This window comes from Anabrus simplex, chromosome 5 (assembly GCF_040414725.1).
Source record: "Anabrus simplex isolate iqAnaSimp1 chromosome 5, ASM4041472v1, whole genome shotgun sequence".
Classification (NCBI taxonomy): Eukaryota; Metazoa; Arthropoda; class Insecta; order Orthoptera; family Tettigoniidae; genus Anabrus; species Anabrus simplex.
Window position 1 is genome coordinate 448,420,919 of NC_090269.1, and position 23,846 is coordinate 448,444,764.

General features: G+C 38.4%; 1 protein-coding gene across 1 annotated transcript in view; it reads right to left on the reverse strand.

Annotated features, from left to right (window-relative positions):
• Positions 1-23,616, reverse strand: part of LOC136875096 (uncharacterized) — a 50,055-nt gene extending 26,439 nt beyond the window's left edge. Inside the window, exons 1-3 of the mRNA XM_067148825.2 lie at positions 23,293-23,616; positions 19,904-20,033; positions 17,269-17,364 (exon numbers count right to left, since the gene is read on the reverse strand). Of these exons, the coding sequence (XP_067004926.2) occupies positions 17,269-17,364; positions 19,904-19,969 (162 nt within the window). The 5' untranslated portion in view covers positions 19,970-20,033; positions 23,293-23,616. The remainder of the gene's footprint in view (positions 1-17,268; positions 17,365-19,903; positions 20,034-23,292) is intronic.
• Positions 23,617-23,846: the final 230 nt, after the last annotated feature.

Genomic DNA, 23,846 nt, shown 5'->3' on the forward strand with positions numbered 1-23,846 from the left:
GTTGCGTGCCGTTTTGTATGCTATTTTTAGGCCTTGTTTTTTGAAGATGTTTGTTATGGGATGTATATGGTTATTATTATAAGTAAACAGTGCATATTCTTTTTTATTTTTAGTGATTCTGGTTAACTTGGTTTTAGGTTGGTTTTTGACTTTATTGATGATCCGGTTTATCATTTCTCTTTTGTATCCATTTTGTTTTGCTATTTCATGGATTGTGTTTAGTTCTTTATTTAGATTTTCTTTTGAAAGTGGAATGTTGTATGCTCTATGAATCATACTATAGTATGCAGCTCTTTTATGGGCATGTGGGTGGGTGGAGTCTATCTTTATTGTATTTGATGTATGGGTAGGTTTCCTATATATATTGTATGTTAGGTGGTTGTTATGTCTGGTTATGGATATATCTAAGTAGTTTATGGTGTTGTTGTGTTCAGTGTCCATGGTAAATTTAATGTGGGGATCTATTTTATTTAGTTGTTCTAGGATTATGTTTTCATTAGTATGTCTGTTGTCCATGATTATAAATGCATCATCGACAAACCTGCACCAATAGATTATATTTTCTATTTTTTTAATTTCTTGATGTTCTAAGTGATCCATATATATATCAGCTATTATGCCTGATATTGGTGATCCCATGGGTAATCCTTTTTGTTGATAAATAGTGTCATGGAACTTGAAATAGTTGTTGTTGATAGCAAATTGTAGAAGTTTAATAAATTCATCTATTTCCAATTTGCTTAGCTTACTGTGGTTATAAAGGTTGGATTCTATGATAGTGATAGTTTTTTGTGTGGGTATATTAGGATACATGTTTGTTATATCATATGTAGCTAGCTTGTAAAAATGTTCTATTCTAATATTCTTAGTAATGTTGCAGAAATCTATTGAGTTTTTTATGGTTTTGTTTGCTTGAAAAACATAATGTTTTTTGAGGAATTTTTGTATGTATTTGGATAATTTATAAATAGGGCTTGGTCTATAATTTATTATGGGTCTCATAGGAATGTTGTTTTTATGGATCTTAGGATAAGCTTTAGCTGTAGGTATCCCTGGATTCATAGTGGTTAATTTTGCAGTTTCCTGTTCGTTCATAAGAAAATTGGTGTTTTTAGGAGAATTTTTAAGTTTTTCTGGATACTGTTAGTGGGATCTTTAGTCTTAATTTGAAAGGTTTCATCTTGAAAGCAGGTTTTTGTTTTTGTTATATATTCCTCTTTATCCATAATAACTGTAGTGTTTCCTTTATCTGCCTTTGTTACTATTAGGTTATTTTGCTGTATTTTATTTTTGAGTACCTTAATTTGTGTTTGGTTTGTGATATCTTGATTCTGAGGTTTTTGAGTGATCTTATCAACATATTGTGGTAGTGTTTTTTTGATTTCATATCTAATTTCATTTTGTTTTTCTTGGGGTATTTTATTTAGAGCATCTTCTGTTTCAGTAATAATGGTGGCTATGTTTTCAAATACTGAATTGTTTTTCCAGTTATGTTTTGGTCCCTTGCTCAGTATAATTGTTTCTTTTTCATTGAATGTTGTGTTAGTTAGGTTTTGGAGTGGGGGATGGAAAATATGTTGGTTGTTATCAGTAGAAACAGTGATATGTTGTCTATGTTGTGTATGGTTGGTTTGGTTTAGTGATGTCTTGAGTGCGTTAAGTTTCTTGTTTAAGGTATTCTGCTTCTGTATGGCTATGTTTTCTATCTTTTCGTTAGTTATTTGTTGGAAATTGCTCCAGTATGTGTGTGGTAGCTCATGTGAGGCTTTAAGGTGCGCTTCATACATTTGTGTGTTTAGGTGTTGTTTTTTCCTATACATGAATTTAATTTCTTCTTTCAGCCATATTCGATTGGTTTTGTTTTGGGTGTTTTGAGTTTGATATGTGCTTCTATGTTTATTATTATATTTCCTAAGAAATTTAGGAGTTAGATTATTAAGTAGGCATTGTTTTAAGAAAGTGATGTTTTTGACAATATTTGTGATCTTAATCTTCAGATTTTGATATCTGTGTGCTATTCTTCTTGCCTGGTTGGCTTTTCCACTGTTGTTTATAAGTTTCATTTCCGTATTGATGGATATTACTTTACATAAAAACAATATATATACAATTCTCCACCTTATCAATACGAATTTATTTTACATTACAAATATTCAAGACATGAGCTACCACACACATACTGGAGCAATTTCCAACAAATAACTAACGAAAAGATAGAAAACATAGCCATACAGAAGCAGAATACCTTAAACAAGAAACTTAACGCACTCAAGACATCACTAAACCAAACCAACCATACACAACATAGACAACATATCACTGTTTCTACTGATAACAACCAACATATTTTCCATCCCCCACTCCAAAACCTAACTAACACAACATTCAATGAAAAAGAAACAATTATACTGAGCAAGGGACCAAAACATAACTGGAAAAACAATTCAGTATTTGAAAACATAGCCACCATTATTACTGAAACAGAAGATGCTCTAAATAAAATACCCCAAGAAAAACAAAATGAAATTAGATATGAAATCAAAAAAACACTACCACAATATGTTGATAAGATCACTCAAAAACCTCAGAATCAAGATATCACAAACCAAACACAAATTAAGGTACTCAAAAATAAAATACAGCAAAATAACCTAATAGTAACAAAGGCAGATAAAGGAAACACTACAGTTATTATGGATAAAGAGGAATATATAACAAAAACAAAAACCTGCTTTCAAGATGAAACCTTTCAAATTAAGACTAAAGATCCCACTAACAGTATCCAGAAAAACTTAAAAATTCTCCTAAAAAACACCAATTTTCTTATGAACGAACAGGAAACTGCAAAATTAACCACTATGAATCCAGGGATACCTACAGCTAAAGCTTATCCTAAGATCCATAAAAACAACATTCCTATGAGACCCATAATAAATTATAGACCAAGCCCTATTTATAAATTATCCAAATACATACAAAAATTCCTCAAAAAACATTATGTTTTTCAAGCAAACAAAACCATAAAAAACTCAATAGATTTCTGCAACATTACTAAGAATATTAGAATAGAACATTTTTACAAGCTAGCTACATATGATATAACAAACATGTATCCTAATATACCCACACAAAAAACTATCACTATCATAGAATCCAACCTTTATAACCACAGTAAGCTAAGCAAATTGGAAATAGATGAATTTATTAAACTTCTACAATTTGCTATCAACAACAACTATTTCAAGTTCCATGACACTATTTATCAACAAAAAGGATTACCCATGGGATCACCAATATCAGGCATAATAGCTGATATATATATGGATCACTTAGAACATCAAGAAATTAAAAAAATAGAAAATATAATCTATTGGTGCAGGTTTGTCGATGATGCATTTATAATCATGGACAACAGACATACTAATGAAAACATAATCCTAGAACAACTAAATAAAATAGATCCCCACATTAAATTTACCATGGACACTGAACACAACAACACCATAAACTACTTAGATATATCCATAACCAGACATAACAACCACCTAACATACAATATATATAGGAAACCTACCCATACATCAAATACAATAAAGATAGACTCCACCCACCCACATGCCCATAAAAGAGCTGCATACTATAGTATGATTCATAGAGCATACAACATTCCACTTTCAAAAGAAAATCTAAATAAAGAACTAAACACAATCCATGAAATAGCAAAACAAAATGGATACAAAAGAGAAATGATAAACCGGATCATCAATAAAGTCAAAAACCAACCTAAAACCAAGTTAACCAGAATCACTAAAAATAAAAAAGAATATGCACTGTTTACTTATAATAATAACCATATACATCCCATAACAAACATCTTCAAAAAACAAGGCCTAAAAATAGCATACAAAACGGCACGCAACAACACCAACATACTATACAATTCCAAATTAGTCAATAACACAAACAAATACAATCATTCAGGAGTCTATCGCCTAAAATGTAACGACTGCCAAGCCAGCTATATAGGACTTACCGGTAGAAGTTTTTTAATACGATATAATGAACATGTAAACGCCGTCAAACACAGACATTTTTCAGCTATGGGTCAGCATATTGACGATGAAAAACATAATTTCACAGACATTAAGAACGACATGCAAATCCTTAACATGAACCCAAAAAGTCCCTTACTCAGTATAATAGAAGAATTTTACATAAATTTAGACAAATATGTGAATCCAAACTCCAACCTAAATGAAAGTATAGACAGAAACAACATCCTTTTTCATGCAGTAATTCCCTTATTAAAAGATTTCTATATCAAAAGAATAAACAAGCAAAAATCGATATGTTCAAATCAACCGCCTCAAAACCCTCTCCCCTCCAACCCCACTCCTATTACTAACACTCCACCTATCCCCCCAAACCTCCCCTCTACCGCCGCTAACTACAATCTCAGAGCTACGCGCACCAGATCCCAACAGGCAGCTACTAAGAACGCACGGCTCCAGCACTTTACGTAAGTAAACGACATACGTTTCACTATCACACTTTCTATCCACAACATTATCACACTTTTATTTCTATTTCCAGACACTCCACCTTGGTTTCTCATTACATACCAGCTTCCAGAACGCACCAAGACGCATAACTTTCATCATATTTGACTAATGCCACCAATCTTAAACATCGCGTCTACGGAAGAAAACATGCTCCATTAACATTTTTAATAACTTTAACATCTGTAGCTGCCAATAGATCTTCAGATAAACAACAGCATTACCTAATTTGCAGTGGATCATTATAATACTAATTACCTATACATCTTATATTTTTATGGATCCACTTTGTTGGAACGATATATATACAAATCCATTTATTCCAAATCAGTGTATATGCTGTACTGCACACTAACAGCATCAATGTAATGAGTTTTTATACTAGACATGTGTGGCATACATACCAATGTTTTTGATTATATGCCCATTTTAACAATATTTTAATGTCCACATTAGCATATATTTTTATTCAATTTTAACCTCACACTAAGTTTCAATCAGAATGTAATGACTTTACAAAATGAATTTAGCTTCTAGTATGTATAAAAGCAAGATGTTGCACTGATACTTAAATCAAAAATGTTCAAGCCTGTGTTCTATAATATCATGTGACTAATCAACAGCCAATTCTGTAAATATTTGAACTTGTCACTGTTGAGTTACACAAACATATCTGTGTTCCATACTACATAACTTAAAATTGGATAGTAGTAGCAGTAAGGTAATATGTGTCTTTATGAACAATGCACACTAGTCATGTACTAGACATACCAAACATTAATGATCAGCCTAAACTAGTCTAACTTTTACCACGTGATGTTTTTATGAACAATTTACAATGCATGTCAACTGAGGATGACCCCATAGGGGTCGAAACTAGTCTTGAATATTTGTAATGTAAAATAAATTCGTATTGATAAGGTGGAGAATTGTATATATATTGTTTTTATACAAGTGTTGCAAGTCGAATGCTGGCACTTCTGCACTTCATCATCGTCATTTCCCTTTATCCAGCTGTAGCCGGGTAGGAGCAAATATGGTTCCTCTCCATTTTCTTCGGTCTTTCCACCACTTCTCCCCTAATACTGTGTCCCAGTCCAGGTTTCATTCTATAATACTGCATTGGATTGTGTCCCTTCATCTCAATCGTGGCTGTCCACAGCCTATCCTTCCTTGCATTTGCATTTCCATCAACTTTTTTGGAATTATTTTATCACTCATTCGCTTTATGTGCCCAAAGCATCTTAGTCGGCTCTTCTCTATTCTATCATTCGTTTTTTCCACACCAATTTCTTCCCGCATTTTCTCATTCCTTATTTTGTGTCTTCTAATCTTCTCTATCATACTCCTCAAGAACTTCACTTTGACTGTCCAAGTTTCTGCTCCGTAAGTTGTTATGGGTATGTAGAACATCTCAAACAGAGTTTCCTCTGCTTCCATTGGCACATCTTTGTCCCATAACATGTTTCATACAACAACTTGCAGCTTGAATCCTCGTACTAATCTCAGTATCCAGTCAAGCATTCTCCATTAATTCACTTTTTTTTTTTTTTGCTAGGGGCTTTGCATCGCTCCGACACAGATAGGTCTTATGGCGACGATGGGATAGGAAAGCAACAAAATTTTGTTGTAATCCCACTTCAATACGGAACCAATGAAATTCATAACTATAAGGGATAGGAAAGGCCTAGGAGTTGGAAGGAAGCGGCCGTGGCCTTAATTAAGGTACAGCCCCAGTATTTGCCTGGTGTGAAAATGGGAAACCACGGAAAACCATCTTCAGGGCTGCCGATAGTAGGTTTGAATCCCACTATCTCCCGGATGCAAGCTCACAGCCGCGCGCCTCAACGCGCACGGCCAACTCGCCCGGTCATTAATTCACTACGCAGGTATTTGAACATTTCCACTACTTCCAGGGGCTTGCCTGCAAGTCTAATCTGACCTTTCCCTTCTTTCTCCCATCTAATCTTAACAAGAGTTTTACTCTTTTCTACACTTATTTTCAATCCACATACTTCGATTATCCCATGCACCACATCCAATTGTTCCGCAGCGGGGGGGGGGGTCGCTGGCGAGGAGTAATATCCTGAAAACCCTAACGCTGGACCTTGAGCGTGTATCGTGACGCGTCGGTGGGTGGGGGATAGCCGGCACCAGCCCGGTAGTGTCAGTTGACCACTGATGAGCCGGACAGGTGGTTTTCTGAATGTATTGGAGATCGCGGACCATGTCCCCAACCCCAAGGTGTTAAGTGTGGCTTGCCTTAATCCATGCCAAAGGTGTGCATGCCACATGGATGATGCGTCACTAGAAACTGGGTGACCTCCCTGAGTAGGTAACCTTATTTGATTAACAGAGCTCCGCTGCGTGGATCATTAATTTCTCCGGTACTCGTGGGACCAAAACGGAGACCCTAGAACAAACCTTAAGCGAAAGCTCAAACTCAACTATACAAAGAGTGGATCTATCCACAGACTTGTCATCATCAGAAGACTCTAAAATGGAGGTGACTGAAATAACTCCAGGAAAGGTTACAGAACCAGGAACATCAGGAACTGGGATCAAAACTAAAATATTCTCTGGAGCACAAAGGAAGAAACTAATGAGGGAAAGGAAGATGAGGGAAGGGACCTGGATGAAAAACAAACTGCCCAGGAGCGAAAAGACCTCAACTTCCAAAAGACCTACTTCAGAATCAAGCACTCCTAAATAGCGAGTACCAAAGCATCGAAGAAGCAAATCAATGCAACGTTCGAGCTACAGGGACACTGCAAAAGTCATCAAGGTAGCCATCGTGGCCAAAAAACAAATACTTAACCAGGAGCAAGCAGACCTGGTGAAAAGGAAAATTCTAGAATTGCTGGATGATAACCCTGAACAGGTGTCACAACAATTTCTGGATAATAAATTCTCACAGGGTATCCTCTGGATGATCTGTGAAAATGAAGAAACTAAACACTCATTATCCAGAGCTATACACAGACTTGGCAGCCCTTGGGAGGGAATGGAATTGCAAGTTGTAGACACCAAAGATCTCCCAAGGAGGCCAAGGGTCCTAGTCTGGGTCCCAGCTACAAACGATGTGCAACCATCAAAAAAAACAAAAAAACAAAAGGGCACAGAACCAAGAACTTCAGGTATGTGACTGGCAACTTATGAGCCAGAAAGTGACCGAAAAAGGTGAAACTCTGGCATTCTCTGTGGACCCTGACTCTTATAGGAAGCTAAAAGCAAAACAATTTAAGTTCTACTGTGGCCTAAATCAAGGAACATTTAAACCACTGAAGGTAAACCCAGACCCAAGAGTGTGAATGAGAGTGGTTCAGATAAATCTTCAACACAGTAAGGCTGTGCAGTTTTCACCTTAGCATTCTACTGCCTCCCACAAATATTCCTACCAAATTTCAACCGAATCCAAGTGTAACACATGTATGTGTTCCCTAGTAAGTGTCAGTATTGATGTCCGTCCAGCTGTCCAGGGTTAACTAGGTTAGCATATGTTTATATGATAGTGTAATATGTTATTGTTATTGTGTGTTTCTTCTGTAATTTTTTGTCCACCTGTTTGAGAATTATAGCAAAATTCATTAGACACCGCGCTCAGCACTGGGAGTAGGCTGTGGGTGCAGCATACAGTCTTACAAGGTCACGCTTGAGGGGTTAATCAAGGGGGAAGCAAGGATGGCATTCCAGAGGCTAAAACAAAGTAAGATTGGAAGAATTCCAGACTCACAATCAGGAATATCATCAATAACAAAAATTGCAGAAGACTCTATACTTGTTATGCGGTAAAACTACACTTCAATAAAACATTGCAGAAGACTCTATACTTGTTATGCAGTAAGACTACACTTCAATAAAACATCGCAGAAGACTCTATACTTGTTATGCGGTAAGACTACACTTCAATAAAACATTGCAGAAGACTCTATACTTGTTATGCGGTAAGACTACACTTCAATAAAACATTGCAGAAGACTCTATACTTGTTATGCGGTAAGACTACACTTCCACACAGTATAACTTCAATAAAACATTGCAGAAGACTCTATACTTGTTATGCGATAAGACTACACTTCAATAAAACATTGCAGAAGACTCTATACTTGTTATGCGGTACGACTACACTTCAATAAAACATTGCAGAAGACTCTATACTTGTTATGCAGTAAGACTACACTTCAATAAAACATCGCAGAAGACTCTATACTTGTTATGCGATAAGACTACACTTCCACACAGTATAACTTCAATAAAACATTGCAGAAGACTCTATACTTGTTATGCGGTAAGACTACACTTCCATAGAGTATAACTTCAATAAAACATTCCAGGTAATATTTGAAACAGACTCCTGGAAGAAAGAACCTCAGCATCCTGAGGACGCTCTGATCTGGTTTACACACAGATCAAAAGCTGACTCAGGGTTACGCTCAGGGGTATATGGAATGAGACCAGGAAAAAGCATTAGCTTCCCACTGGGAAGATATCCTACGGTATTCCAGGCAGAAGTTTATGCAATATTACAATGCATATATGAAATCATAAGAAGATCCTATATATATATTCAGACAGCCAGACAGTACTGAAGGCTCTGATAAGCCCTAAAGTAAACTCAAAACCGGTGGAAGAATGTCTCGGTGACCTAACTAAACTGGGAAAACATAACAAAGTTAAATTGATATGGGTCCCAGGATACAAGGACATTGAAGGAAACGAAAAAGCCGACGAACTTGCTCACAAGGGGATCGGCATCAAAATTTTCTGGACCAGAGCCGGCTCTAGGAGCATCCGAAAGCTCCATAATAGAAGCTATCAAAGAGTGGATAGAAAAAGAACACAGGAAAAGATGGAAGACCAACCTGGTATTAAACATGGGAAAAGGTTTATCAACCAACCATGGAAGAAATCAGCTGAAAAGTTACTTAAACATAACAAAAGTCAGGCAAGATACATAGTGGCTCTTCTCACTGGCCACGCTCCTGTGAAAAAGCACCTAAACAAAATGGATATAATCAAAGGAAACCTAGACTGTAGATTTTGTGGAAAGGAAACAGAGACAGCCCAACATATAATCTGCTCTTGCGAAGCATTAGATAACAGAAGATTCAATCTTTTTCGGAGACCGACAATTGAACCAAAAGAAATTCATACAGAATTCATTATGGGACTATATTATCTTATCAAAGACACAGGGATAATGGACTAGTGTTAATTACATAGGGCAGTACAATAAGCCTCAAGGATGCAGTACATCCAGAGATTAGCTGATGGGCCTTTTGGAGAGAGAGACATCCAAATGTTCCTGAACCTTCCTGTCATCTTCTCTCCAAATCACATTATCATCTGCAAATAACAACATGTTCATTTCTCTTCATCCATATGCTGCTTCTGCTGTTCTCATGATGTCATCCATTACTACTGTAAATAGGATTGGTGATACAATACTTCGCCGTCTCAGCCCACTAGTTATTTTGAACCAACTTGTCCTGCCAACAACTACAACATTTCTCGTACACTGCCATGATCATTTTTATTAATCCCTGTCCAATTCCTTTTTGCACCACACTGTCTTATGCCTGTTCAATATCAATGAATGTCATCACTCCCATTGCTTCTCCATTAGTTGTCTCATAATGAAAATGGGCTCTATTGTGAAACCAAACTGATTTTCCCGTATCTGATTCTCAGCCCAACCTTATCCTCCTTTTCAGTATCCTCTCCATTATCTTAGCAACATGGGATATTGGAGTAATTCTCCAGTGGTTCTTCAATACTTCATTATGACTTTTCTTGAAAAATGAGATGATTATTCTTTTTTGCCAATCATCAGGTACCTCCTTATTATCCCAGACAATCCTGAGAACCTGATATGTCCACTGTAGGCCTACAGCTCCAGCTGCCTTTATCATCTCCACTGAAATTTCATCTATTCCAGCAGTTTTTTTTTCCGTTCTTCATCTTACTGCCATTTCAATTTCAGTCACTGTAATTTCTTTATCCATTTCTTCATCAACTAATTGCCTTTTCTGCTCATCCATTGAATGACTGTCAACAGTTCTTATGTTCAACAAATTCTGAAAATACTATCTTCATCTATTTCTTATTTCCTCTGGCTTTGTTAATATTATGCCATCTTCATCCTTTAAAAATCTTGTGTTTACTTGATCTCTCTTTTTGTTTCTTAAGATACCTTAAGTAATTTCTTGCTGCCCTGCATATCACCTCTCAATTTCCGTGTGAATAAGGTCCAGCTTTTCTTCCTCCTCTACTTTCTTGGTCAAATTCTTTGCAGGGCCGATAACCTTAGATGTTAGGCCCCTTTAAACAACAAGCATCATCACAAATTCTTTGCCTCCACATATTTTCTTCCACTTTCTTCAGTCTTAGATGTTTTCCATGCTTTCCATGCCTTTTTCTTTTCCTTCACTTTAATCTTTACCCTATCATTCCACCAGTGTGTGTCTGTCTTTCACATTTCCTGATTTTCTGCCTCATACCTTTTCTGCACATCCAACCAGTGCTTCCCTAAATCTTTTCCATTCATCTTCAACATTCCCCACTTCTCCTGGGCACCAAGGGTATTATTTCTCCTTGAAATTCTTCTTGTATGCTTTTGTCCTTCAACTCCCATACTATAATTATTTCATCTCTTCTTAATGGGGGTTTTTCAATATTTCCAACTTTCACTTTTCCTATCACAACTCAAAGATCTCCACCACTGGCTTCTTCAGGCATGGCTGTAACATCTTAAACGTTCTTCTAGTGTTCTTTCACTATGATTATATAATCAACCATGGTCTTTGTTCGCCTGTCTCCCCAACCATGCCTAGTAATCTTCTGACTGTTCTTCCTAAAAGCTATTTCCAACAATCATTTGGTTCCTCATGCTAAAATACACCAACTTGCCTTCTGGATTTACCCTTTGTGACGGACTCAAGGGGATACCGCACGCTATCTAGTTGCAGTTATTGTAATGTTTATATATGTGTTTATGTAGAGTCTGAGTCTGGGGGATTGTTAATAAAAAGAGACTAGCTTGTAATAAACACGGTGTTGTTACTCCACAATTTTGGTGCCGAAAACCCGGGAAAAAATTGAGAGTTCACACGAACCACGAATACTATCGGCATCCAAAACATATTTGGTCGTTTCTGTGAGGAGAAGGCAGTGATGTTAAGTTCACTTCTTAAGGATTATTGAAAAGGGTAAATCACTAGCCTCACGTCATCACGTTTAGCCTCAACACGATGGATAAGTACAAGCTTCACCCTCTTTCTTAATCAAATATAATACTTTCTGGCATTCAAGTAGGGCTTGGCTCAATAGTTGTTTTCCCTTTAGTACCGTAATAATTGGTTTAGGTATGCGTTTAATGTATGAATGCTTGAACCCATCATTTGATTCCAAAGGCGCCATTTGTGACAGAGAAGACTTGATACCACAAATCCACACTGGTCATCCTGACTGATGCTGCCATCTGTCACTTTTCTAGGAACTAAACATAATACGAAGGTTTATCATTTCTACTCTAAATTACGTACAAAAGAGAATCCAGTATCAACAGGACTGAAATTGCAGGGCATCTTTCAAAATTAAAGCGTAAACGGATAACTCATTGAGCAAATGCCACACGCTTCATAAAGCAAATAAATACGTTCGATCATTCCACACCTGTTGACGAGATAGTGCATTTCAGTGAACGTTTATGCGAAGCTTTGGACAACTTACTCGCCTAAGATGATTCCATTCAAGATTTGCTGGATGACGTAGAATACAATGCAGATACGACAGCATGTGAAGAGTACACAGACAAAAGCCAACGAGCTATTAGAAGGGCGAAACATCTTCTTGAGCAGAGTCAAGTTGGAAATAGCACGAATGTTGCCACCCAATCTTGTACAAATCCAACGGTTCACAACGTTGTCCCAGAAGTCAGCTTACCAACGATAAAAATACAATCTTTCACAGGAAAGATCGAGGAATGGTCCCGGTTTTGGGAACAATTTGAGGCATCCGTAGACAGAAATCCATCAGTCTCCGCCATAAACAAACACGTCTTTCTGCGCAGATACTTGGAAGGGGAACCAAAGCGGCTAGTCGACGGGATAGCCCTTACAAGCGACACATACGAACAAACTAAGCAGATTCTGATATCACGCTATGGGGATAAAAATAGAATTATCCAATTACATCTAGATTTCTTAGAAAATCTTGAGGTTGCACCTTCAGAGAACCCGGAAATAGTAAACAATACGTACATCGAATGTCACAGGCGAATTCAAGCCTTGCGAGCATTAGGAGAGGACGTGGACTTATATGGAAGGATACTCACTCCTAAGCTACAGCGTGCCTTTCCGGAAGACATCTGTCGCTGTTGGCTCATTCACGCCAAAAGACACAACACACAAGAAGGGAATCTCTCGAAACTAATGGAATTCCTTAATAAAGAGGTCGAAGGTGCTATCAACGCACAAAAAATATGGGGAGATCTTCTTCCTGCAGCAACTCACATACCTACAGCCGCTGCTTTTCAGGTGAACACAAAAGCAAATAATGCTGTGAGAAGAAGCAAGCGAGAAATGGCACCGTTTTGTGTGTATTGTGAAAATGAAGGGCACTGGGGCCAAGACTGTCAACAAATACAAGACCCCAAGGTTAGAAGTAATAAACTAAAGACGGCAAAACGTTGTTTCCTGTGTCTCAGGAAAGGTCACAAAAAGGATAGGTGTTTCAAACGAGGAAAGGCATCCTGCAACCAGTGTAAGGGTCTCCATCATGTATCTATCTGCAGTAAAGCAGACACCCTGCCTTCTTCCGTTGGCAAAGTAGAAGTCAACTCTTCTAACTTCACATACCTTCAGACTATTCGCACGTGGATCAAAGGACCGACAGGAAAACTGAAACTTACCCGTTGTGTCCTGGACAGTAGTCAGTCTAGCTTTATTCATCGTTGTCTGATAGATTCATTGGAACTGAACGTTAATCATAGCCAGACATTGGAGTTAAGCACCTTTGAATCACCTGCTAGGACTTTAACTTCAAGAAGGAACGTCTCATTTGAAATGATGGGATTTTCGACTAATGCTCGTATTTCAGTTGGTGCTTTCGAAAGTTACAACACCTATACACCACAACTGACGCCACCGCATGACATAACGGTCCTGGCTTCACTCAAGAAAATCAAACTAGCAGATCCGCAAGACGAAAGAGAACTTCCGATAGAAGTTGTAATAGGTGCACATCACTACTGGAAGACTGTGACTATGAAGCAACCAATGAGAGTATCCCATTCTCTTGTTCTACTGCCTACTATATTTGGATACGTAGTTTGCGGAAACAGATCCGGCGTTACAGTCAACCAGATAATGGTCCTTCATATTTCATTTGCTGTAGATGAAATCTCCGATGACAGTGTACGTCAGTTTTGAGAACATCAAGGGGGAGCACTGTCACCCAAGGATCACAACACCTACCATAAGGAGAGTTGTCTCGCTGCCTAGGAAAGAGGGCGTTCTCTTTTCCTACAACTTCACCACAGCAGAAAAGTGATTATCATCATTAGAAAATAGACTACAAAGGAATGATGAGCTGAAGTCCATTTACCATAAACACATGTTAGATTATATGTGGAGAGATCAAGTAGAGGCTGTTCCTCACAACAACTGTTCTGGGGATGTGTTTTTCCTACCCCACCACATTGTGAAGAAATCCAACGTATCACAAAATACAGAGTCGTCTTCGACACATCCTCCCACGAAACAGGCTCTCCATCACTGAACGACGCGCTGGAAATGGGCCCTAACATGTTACAGGAAATTCTGGGCATACTGTTAAGATTTAGAAAACACTCCAAGGCAATTTTATGTGACAGCCAACAAGCATTCCTACAATTAACACTCAACGAGGATGATAGAGATCTTACGAGATTTCTATGGAATTGTGTCGAGCGGAGGGAGGACGGAACCTGTGACACATCAAACGAGTGGTGACGCTGTCCTGGAAAACAAGACGCCAATAAGCATCACTATTGTGCTCACCAGGGAGTCCCGTGGAAATGCATCGCACCATGGGCGGCTTGGTGGGGAGGATTCAGGGAGAGATGGAAAGATTCGAACAATCGTCCTACGCCAGCCAGACAGCTCCAGAATCAGATAATTTGGACTGACATCTAGTCCATTCCTCCTGTCGGCCACTATAAGGGAAACTGCCACACTGAATCGGGACAGATATAGAGTTGCATCAGAGCTAGCTGACAAATCTATGTTTATGGATGACTTCACTGCAAGTGTTAATGATGACTCAAAGGTAATCGCTATATATCAGGAACTCATCACGCTCTTACAACAGATTAAACTCCCACTCTCTAGGTGGGCACCTAACTCGGAACCGTTAAAGACGTTATGGCGCAAGGAAAAGCTGGAGGAAAGAAGAGTGACGTCCGTTCTGGGAGCAGACTTGTATACTGTTGAAGATTGTCTCTTCACCAACAAGTAGAAGATTGCTAGCGATCTTAAGCACAAACCAGGAACCAAGAGAAACATTCTTCGTGCCACCGCCCAGTTCTACGATCCTCTTGGACTTTTCGCACCAGTAGGAATTCTTGCTAAATTAATCTTTCAGGACACCTGGCTTAGAGATTTAACTTGGGAGGAGTTACTACCTCCAGATATAGCAAAGGATTGGCATTCATGGATTAGCAAACTTCACTTCCTGTCATCTATAAACATCCCCAGATGAATCGGGATGGGGCAGACAAATCACGAATCACACGTGCACGTATTCTGTGATGCCTCTGAGAGGGCATACGTAGCACCGCTCGCATAGTTTGCAGCAAAAACAGACTAGCACCAGTGAAGAAGGTGACGCTTCCAAGATTAGAGTTGTTCGCAGCATTTATAGGCACACGCCTCCTGTGCTATTTTTGTGAGGAAACAGGTTTCGACCTCAACAGGCCCACTCTGTGGAGCGACTCTACAGTGACGCTGGGATGGATAAAAAACGACCCAAACAAATGGAAGACCTTCGTTGCCAATCGTGTAACAGAGATAATTAGCCACACAACTCCCAGCCCGTGGTGACACTGTCCTGGAAAACCAGACCCCAATAAGCATCACTATTGTGCTCACCAGGGAGTCCCGTGGAAATGCATCGCACCACGGGCGGCTTGGTGGGGAGGATTCAAGGAGAGATGGAAATATTCGAACAATCATCCTACACCAGCTAGACGGCTCAAGAATCAGTCGACCGGTACAGCTGGTCTTTCCTCCGGAAATCGACCACGGTGGGGAGGAGATGTGACGGACTCAAGGGGATACCACACGCTATCTAGTTGCAGTTATTGTAACGTCTATGTATGTGTTTATGAAGAGTCTGAGTCTGGGGGGTTGTTAATAAAAAGAGACTAGCTTGTAATAAACACGGTGTTGTTACTCCACACCCTTCCATAACCAAAGGGCCCTACAACATCTTCCTTTCTTTGTCTTTCCATTCCAACTTGTGCATTTAGATCTCCCATCATTAGCACTTATCTTCTATCTGTCTCTCCACTTCCTCTAAAAACTCCTCTAGATGTTCATCTATGCAACCCATTTGTGGGGTATATAACTGAAATAGATCTTTCATACCATTTTCAAAGTGGAGTCTCACCACCATCATACTATCGCCGATGCATTTTGTATATTCCACATATGCCTGTATGTCTTTTCTAAGTATGATAGCCACTCCATTTTTTGCTGCAGGTCCTCCACTGTAATACAGACTGTACCCTTCTTTCAGACGAATCTCTCCCATACCCTTCTCCTTGGTCTCACACAGTCCAATTCTTCTTGTATACAATTAATTTGAAATACAACAAGGGTGCATGTAACCTCGATGCACCCATTCCTCAACAATGGAATAGACAATTCTGGACCAATGCTCATAAAAAATGTGGTGAGGTCGACCAAGACTACACTACCTAGCTACCAAGGCTGTCTACATAGACACGATACCTGATCTGACCACAACTACATTTCTCGCTGCTCTTGTCAACTTTATCCTCGGAGAAGTCAACCCCTGAACATTTACAGTGATAATGGGAAGAACTTCACTGCAACTGCAGACATGCGACTAACATGGCATTTCATCCCTCCTGCAGAATCACATTTTGGTGAAATCTGGGAAACAGCTGTTAAGAGTCTGTTATATCACCTCAGAAGTATGATGGGTACTTAGAGCTTCACCTACAATGAACTGACTGCTCTTGCCACACAATGCGAACTCTTAACACAGTTAAATAATAATCCTTCCAACAATTCTTACCTAATTACAATACATTCTTGCATAATTAACATCTTTGCACAATTTATGCATCCCAATGTTTTTTGCTTGACAGTAATAAAAGAATGTATCTTATAGCAATTTTGTGTTTAAAGATATTTAAACAGTCAAAACTATTAGTAGCAATAATGCCAGTTCCCAAATGATATGCATTAGAGGTCTTTGGAGCCATCCCATCTGCTACGTCATACCTAATCCAAGACCTTTGAACTACTTGCACGAAATATGAAAATTAGGCAAGTAAACAGTCAATCTCATAAAAAAGTATATTTTCCATACTACTATCAATAATACACATCGAAATGAAGGGTCAACCTTAGATATATGTTGAGCCACATTCTAACCATTTTCATTACATGACAATGGCTTATCGAATTATGTATATTACCTCAAATGAACAATCCTCTGCTGGCCCTGGCTTTGTTAACTCTGATTTGGCTTCTTTTTTCAGAGTTATAATTTGTGTTTCATGTTCAATATTTTCCTGTGGAAAAGAAGATATAGTAGGTAAGCACGTTACACACTTCTACAAATACAGTCACCAATAAAAGAGCATGGTAATTCATTACCTGCCAGTTTTACAGTTATTTTCAAAATTTTGCTAAAGTTTACAGAAGGTTTCTAACAAGAGACAATTCTTAAAACCAAAGGCTGTATTGAGATTGGTGTTACTATCCTTGCTCATGGAAAGGACAAGAATGTTATCAAAATATAAACTGAGAAAAGTTTTCTAGGCATACCAGAAGATACACTGCGCCCTACCTGAGATGGAATTGGAGCCCCCTTGCCAGAATATTGGAAGTAAGCAGCTGCAGACATAAACACTAAATCATATGAACTGCTTTTATATGTCCAATCATATTAAAATAATGTTAGAGGTTGTTTGAACTCCTTAAGAGTGTTAAAACTGTTCTAAATCTGTTGAATATAGTGAGAGATATAAATCCAACATACTCAGCATAGAGTTTGTTTACAGACAGATTAAAATACCTTGAAATATCTGAAGCACATTCTCTACTCTGATTTTGCCGAGCTCAAAAGTAGTACATACTGCCCTGAGACAGTTACATTTGAATCAACATAATTTGATGCTTCCAAGTGTAAAAATTGGAGAAACAAACATGAAAGAAGCAGCCTTATCAGCCATATTCCAGGTAAAGATGTAATGTGGGCCACACTCATAGCAACTACAAATGAAATGTTTTATGAATATAAGGATGTTATGAAGTGTTCTGTGAAGAACAGTGGGAATGAGAACACCATCAGTTCTGAGCCAGCAATGTTGGCAAATACATCTGCTGTTTCAGAGCCTCTTTCATGTTCTACTAGGATGCGATGAAAGGAAGACGCAATGAATATTTGGAGAGCTTTCATTTCTTATCATACAAAAGTCTTTAAAAGGTATAGATCTTTTGACATTCAATGTATCATTTAGAATAACTCTGCACATTTATGAAGAAAAAAGTTGTTTCTGATATTGGCACACATTTCTCTAACATAATTTTGATATTTGTACAAGAGGTGGCAGAAAGATGTGCAGGAATTCAGTATAACCACAGACATGTGCTGGGATAATTCAGCTTCTTCAAATACCCCTAGACTGAACCCAAGTCACACTTGCCAACATGACATCAGGAAGTCATTACTTTACCCTCTGAGCTATCAGATGAGAGGGCAGTTAACTGAAAGCCACACACTCAGAAGATTGCATTCGACTAAGTTTAGAGTAGCAACAGACAGAACAAGGAAGGATGATCAAAATATATCACATTTTCTTCAAAATCTTTGACAGCATCTCTGCCTTCAATATAGTGTTTGCTTTAGACACGCTATACTGTGACAGTATTTTACCATATGCTCACCCAACATCAGTAACATAGTATAGAAGTTTAAATGATGAAAATCATACCTGGAATGTCTTTTAGATGAAAAATATGTTCACTGTGATAGCTAGGGACCTACTGTTCATATAAATTAAATCTAGCATCCACCACTGTTCCATCAGTTCAGAGGCTAGCAGCATTGCAATTGGCCGACTTGAAAGGAAATGGTGTCAATCCCACAAAGATACCACTAGCAAACCATACAGAATAAAGACAACCACACAACCTTCTGAAAGCCATATCAATAACCAACAACAGTAACAAACAAAATAGACAGTCTATCAATGGGTATTTAGCACATGAAAGGCACTGAAGCCTTGATCTTGAGACACTGCCTAGCATGACTTCATCACCAGCTGGACCTAACAAAGGCTCCTTTACTATAAAACACAAAATATTCATTCATCTTTTTACCACTATCAAACATAATATGCACTACTGTGAAAATGAAAACATCCAACCAGTTTTTCAGTCAGTGACCAGCTCAGGGATGGAATGAATGAAGCCCCCATGTTGTGGCGAGGATAGGAATTGTGCCTGCTGCTGAAGCTTGTTGAACTCCTCTGGGGCAGTGAGTAATGACTGACAGATGAAATGATATTTGAGTGTGTTGCCGGAATGAAAGATGACAGGAAAAACCGAAGTACCCGGAGATAAAACTGTCCCCCCTCCACTTTGTCCAGGACACATGAAGTGATGGGGAATTGAACCATGGAACTCAGCAGTGAGTGGCCGAAGCACTGCCGCATGAGTCACAGAGGCATAGAACGCACTGCTGTGCCCCTAGTGAATGCTAGAGGCCTATTGGCCTCTTAGTGGCTCTAATCTTGGGGCTTATGCTGCCAGAACCCCCTTGCTTATCCGTCAACAATGATTATGTCACTAGCCAGACTCAAATATGTACATCAATACTGCTGTTTGTAGTTCCTAAGTGTTGGCAGCCTTGTGTAGCATGCTGCCACGTATTTCCAGATAAAGAAACATAACAGAGACATACCACGCCTAAATGCTCATGCTGCAAGTGGTGACTGCTGGTGTTAATATTGGGTAAGCAAACAGTAAATTTTTCCCCTGCTAAATTTATTCTGCTACTAAGGGTTAAATTCTGATCCCTATAAAGTTACCTGCAATGAGACTTACAAGCGAAGCATTTCCTGTTCCTTCAAGCCAGGCTGGTTCCTCTTTGATCTTTGTTACCAGGTCCATTTTGCACTGCAAGTGGAGTAGTTAGAAGGTACTGGGATTGATGATTACATTCAATGGTCTTACACTGAAAAACAGGCCAGGAAATTATATTATCATTTTTCTGTCATTATTATGTAGATTATTTGTCAACAGGCTAAGCAACAAGCCTGTGATATTACATGAATATCAATATCATGATCATAGCAAAAAACACAAATTTTACATGACTGTTGATATTGTGATCAAACCTATAGAGCCACCAGTTCTCTATGACTGATACTACGAACATAGCCAACAACCCACAGTTTTACATGACAGCTGATATTACAATCATACAGTTTTACATAGAAATGATACCACAGCAATATGAGTTTTTAATTTAAAAATTAAAGGTAACTAACTGAAAACAAACCATTCTCCTCTCTTCAAGCTCTTTATTTGAGACATGTTCTACCCATTTGATCTTCAACTACTTCAGGATTTCAGGCAGGATTTAGTGATGATATTTATAGATATTGAGAAGACATAAAAATGAAGGCAGGCAGAGCAGAACAAATTATCACAGCCATATACAAAAAGTGAGCAAGTAATATGAAAATAACAGGATAAACAAACTGGCTCAATGTAGAAACAGAACTTCAACAAAGAAGTGTATTATCCTCTCTAATCTTGATTACCTTCATCGATGAAATCCACAAGAGTATACCAAAAAATGGGAAGCAAAGAGATATGGGGAGAAGATGAAATGGAAGTACAAGAACAAGTTACTGTATTGAATCAGGAAGTAGAGGAATATGGAATAAAATAAGTGTGGAGAAGTGTTCGATAGTAGTGGTGATGAGAGGTAATACAGTAGAAAGAGAGAATATTGAAGTAAATGGATGACCATTAAAAGTTGTGGAAAGATACAAGTATTTGTTAAGTATACTTGCAGAAGATGAGAAAATAATATACAACAACAGTTATTAGCTTTACAGCCCACTAACCACTTTTTTATGGATTTCAGACACATCAAGGTGCTGGAATTTAGACCTGAAGGAATTCTTATGTACCAGTAAATCTACCTACATGAGGTTGACGTATATTTGCACCTTCAAATACCTAGAAACAGAGCTACGTGCAAACTTGCCAAGTTGGGGTCAGAAGGCGAGCACCTCAACCGTCTGAGCCATTCAGCCCGGTGATGATGGGAAAATAAACGGAGAAATTGGAAAGAGAACTGGACACATTTTACCAATGTGTGAAATTTATAGTGTGGAACTGGAACGTCCTAAAGATATGCACGAAAATTCTGTGCCCAATGTGTTACACTCCAATTCTAATATACAGTATGTGACAGCACATGGACCGCAACGAAACATGATGAAAGCAGAATCCAAGCAGCCAAGGTGAAATTCCTTAGAGGAATAATTGGGAAGACATGAAGGGATAAAAGCAGAAATATAGAAATTAAGGAGAGAATTGGAATTCTTAAACGGCAGGACAAGGTAGAGACCAGTAATCTGAAATGGTATTGAAACATGATGAGAATGGAAGAGGACAGAGTTTCAAAGAGAGTATTTAGAGAGTATATAATAGAAGAAAGACAACAGGGAATGCCCAGAAAGAGGTGGATGGATACCGTGAAGGAGAGTACAGGGGAGAGAGCAGTAAAAGTAGAAGAAATGTTGGAGGAAGGAAGGGAGTGGTCAAGAGATAGAAATCTGAGAAGGTCCCTGATTCACAACTCACCCCACAAGATTGGAAACAGAAAATGAAAAAGAAGAATCTGTTCAACGGAACACAAAAATTTATACAATACTGCCATCGCCTCATTTCACTGATCAATGCTACCAACATTTCTTTATTTGTCTGTGCATGTCATGTCTAATGACAAAACCGAGGGGTGCTTACCACAGCCCCCCTTGAAAGAAGTTCTGTAACAGACAAGTGGTTTAAATGTTTAGCAGATTTTATTGTTCCCCTGGTGGTACGAAACGTGTCTGTGTTGAATACCTCGAGTTCATTTCAGTGAATAGCAGTGTTTGTTAGTCAATATTTTACTATAAAAGTATACAAACTGCACTGATGACAATTTCTCACACGTGTAATATGGGCTTTGTTCCTGTGGCCAATTGCGTTAATTGCCAGGGAACAGATTTCTGTGTAAACGTATATCTATTCAGGAAAATATGAACAAATATAGTTTGTATATTTCAATGTCAGAGACACTTCCTAAGTGTGCCAAGTTCACTCATTCTTGCCATCAATGGATATTCTGTTAATATATTATTGGTTTTACATTCCCCAGCATTTGCCTAAGGAGAAAATGGGAAACCACAGAAAACGATCTTCATGGCTACCGGTGGTGGCATTTGAGCAATTCAAACTGATAGCAACACGCCCCTAACTACGCAGCCAACTCACTCGGTCCTGAAGAAGTTTTTTAACACACTGACAAATAACACGAAATATCTTTTAAAAAAAAGAGGCAGGCTACTATTAGATAAAACACAAGGAAAAATATTGGATATAGCTGTTGTGTGGTAATGACGTGAAACAGAAGAATCCCCATAACAACACTGATATGCCAGGAATTCTACACATTCTGGTAATCTTACAGATATCCTAAATGGAACAGCTCGCAAGATTCTGAGCCCTACAAACATTATCGCAGCCTACAGTTTAAAAAAAAACCATTCACAGCGTCACTTTTAGATCGCACACATCAACTCAATAATTACAATTACACACTAAATACTATAATTTCTTTCTAAAATCACCATCCTTGATTCTTCAGGTGCGTAGCACTTCAGGAAAATTATCCATACCATTAAATTCAGATATCTGATTCAGTGAAACTGAGATACACACACAGTTACAACACAAGAGACAAAGACTTGCCAGCAATTGTAACGCAAAGGCTAGGGTTTTTCAGAAAGGAAGCTAATTATATAGGTCATCATCAATGTACAGGTCCAGTTTCCCGGGTACTGTTAATGAGCCTCTTCGTGTCCACATACATGTAAGGGTATAAATTATTAACGCTTATCTAAAGATACATTTTTTTAAAAGTAAAAAATAGAGGTAGCTCGGAACATGTAGAAATCAGAAACTGACAAAGATTAGTAATTACTTCTTACAGTTCTCAACTGAGATCTATAAGTTTGACAAAAGCAAATGATACAGACTTGAACATTACCGACAATATGTTACAGCTTATGGACACAGCGTAAAATGGTAGAAATCACAATTCCCCAAAGAAGAAATTTAGAGAAGTAACACAAAGAACGGAATAGCTTGTACGGTACCAGTGACTAATACGCATTATATAAAAATGCATACCTATCACTTCGAAACCAAACCTGATATTGCTATGTAGACCTCTCAGCCTTCCCACTTCGCTCGGCTTGCGTGCTTCTCTTCTAATTCTTCATCTTCTTCGTGATGTAAACTGGGCTTCTTGTTTTACATTTGTGCCCATTAAGGTAGCAGCCAGAAAATAAACATGCAATTGAGTCCTTCTTCTCCTTCGTGATGTAAATTGGGCTTCTTGTTTTACATTTGTGCCCATTAAGGTAGCAGCCAGAAAATAAACATGCAATTGAGTCCTTAAGGTCACCACGAATTGAAACTATACAGTCAGATCATGCAAGATACACAGGAAATTTTAACATTGGGAGCACTTGCTCTTTCATTAACTTCTTCTTCTTCGTCTTTCTTCCTACCGGGGTGCCAACCCAGGAATTGTATCGTGACGCAAAGTGGGGATTATCTGAAATAGTCTTAAAGGAGGACACAAAAAAAAACTGGGACACAAGGTTCTAAACTTCACGTCAGAGTGACCCGTCTCGACGTCTTTTCTACTTTCACACACAAGACCGGGCCGACATAGAAAGGTTATGAACGGTTAAGGACA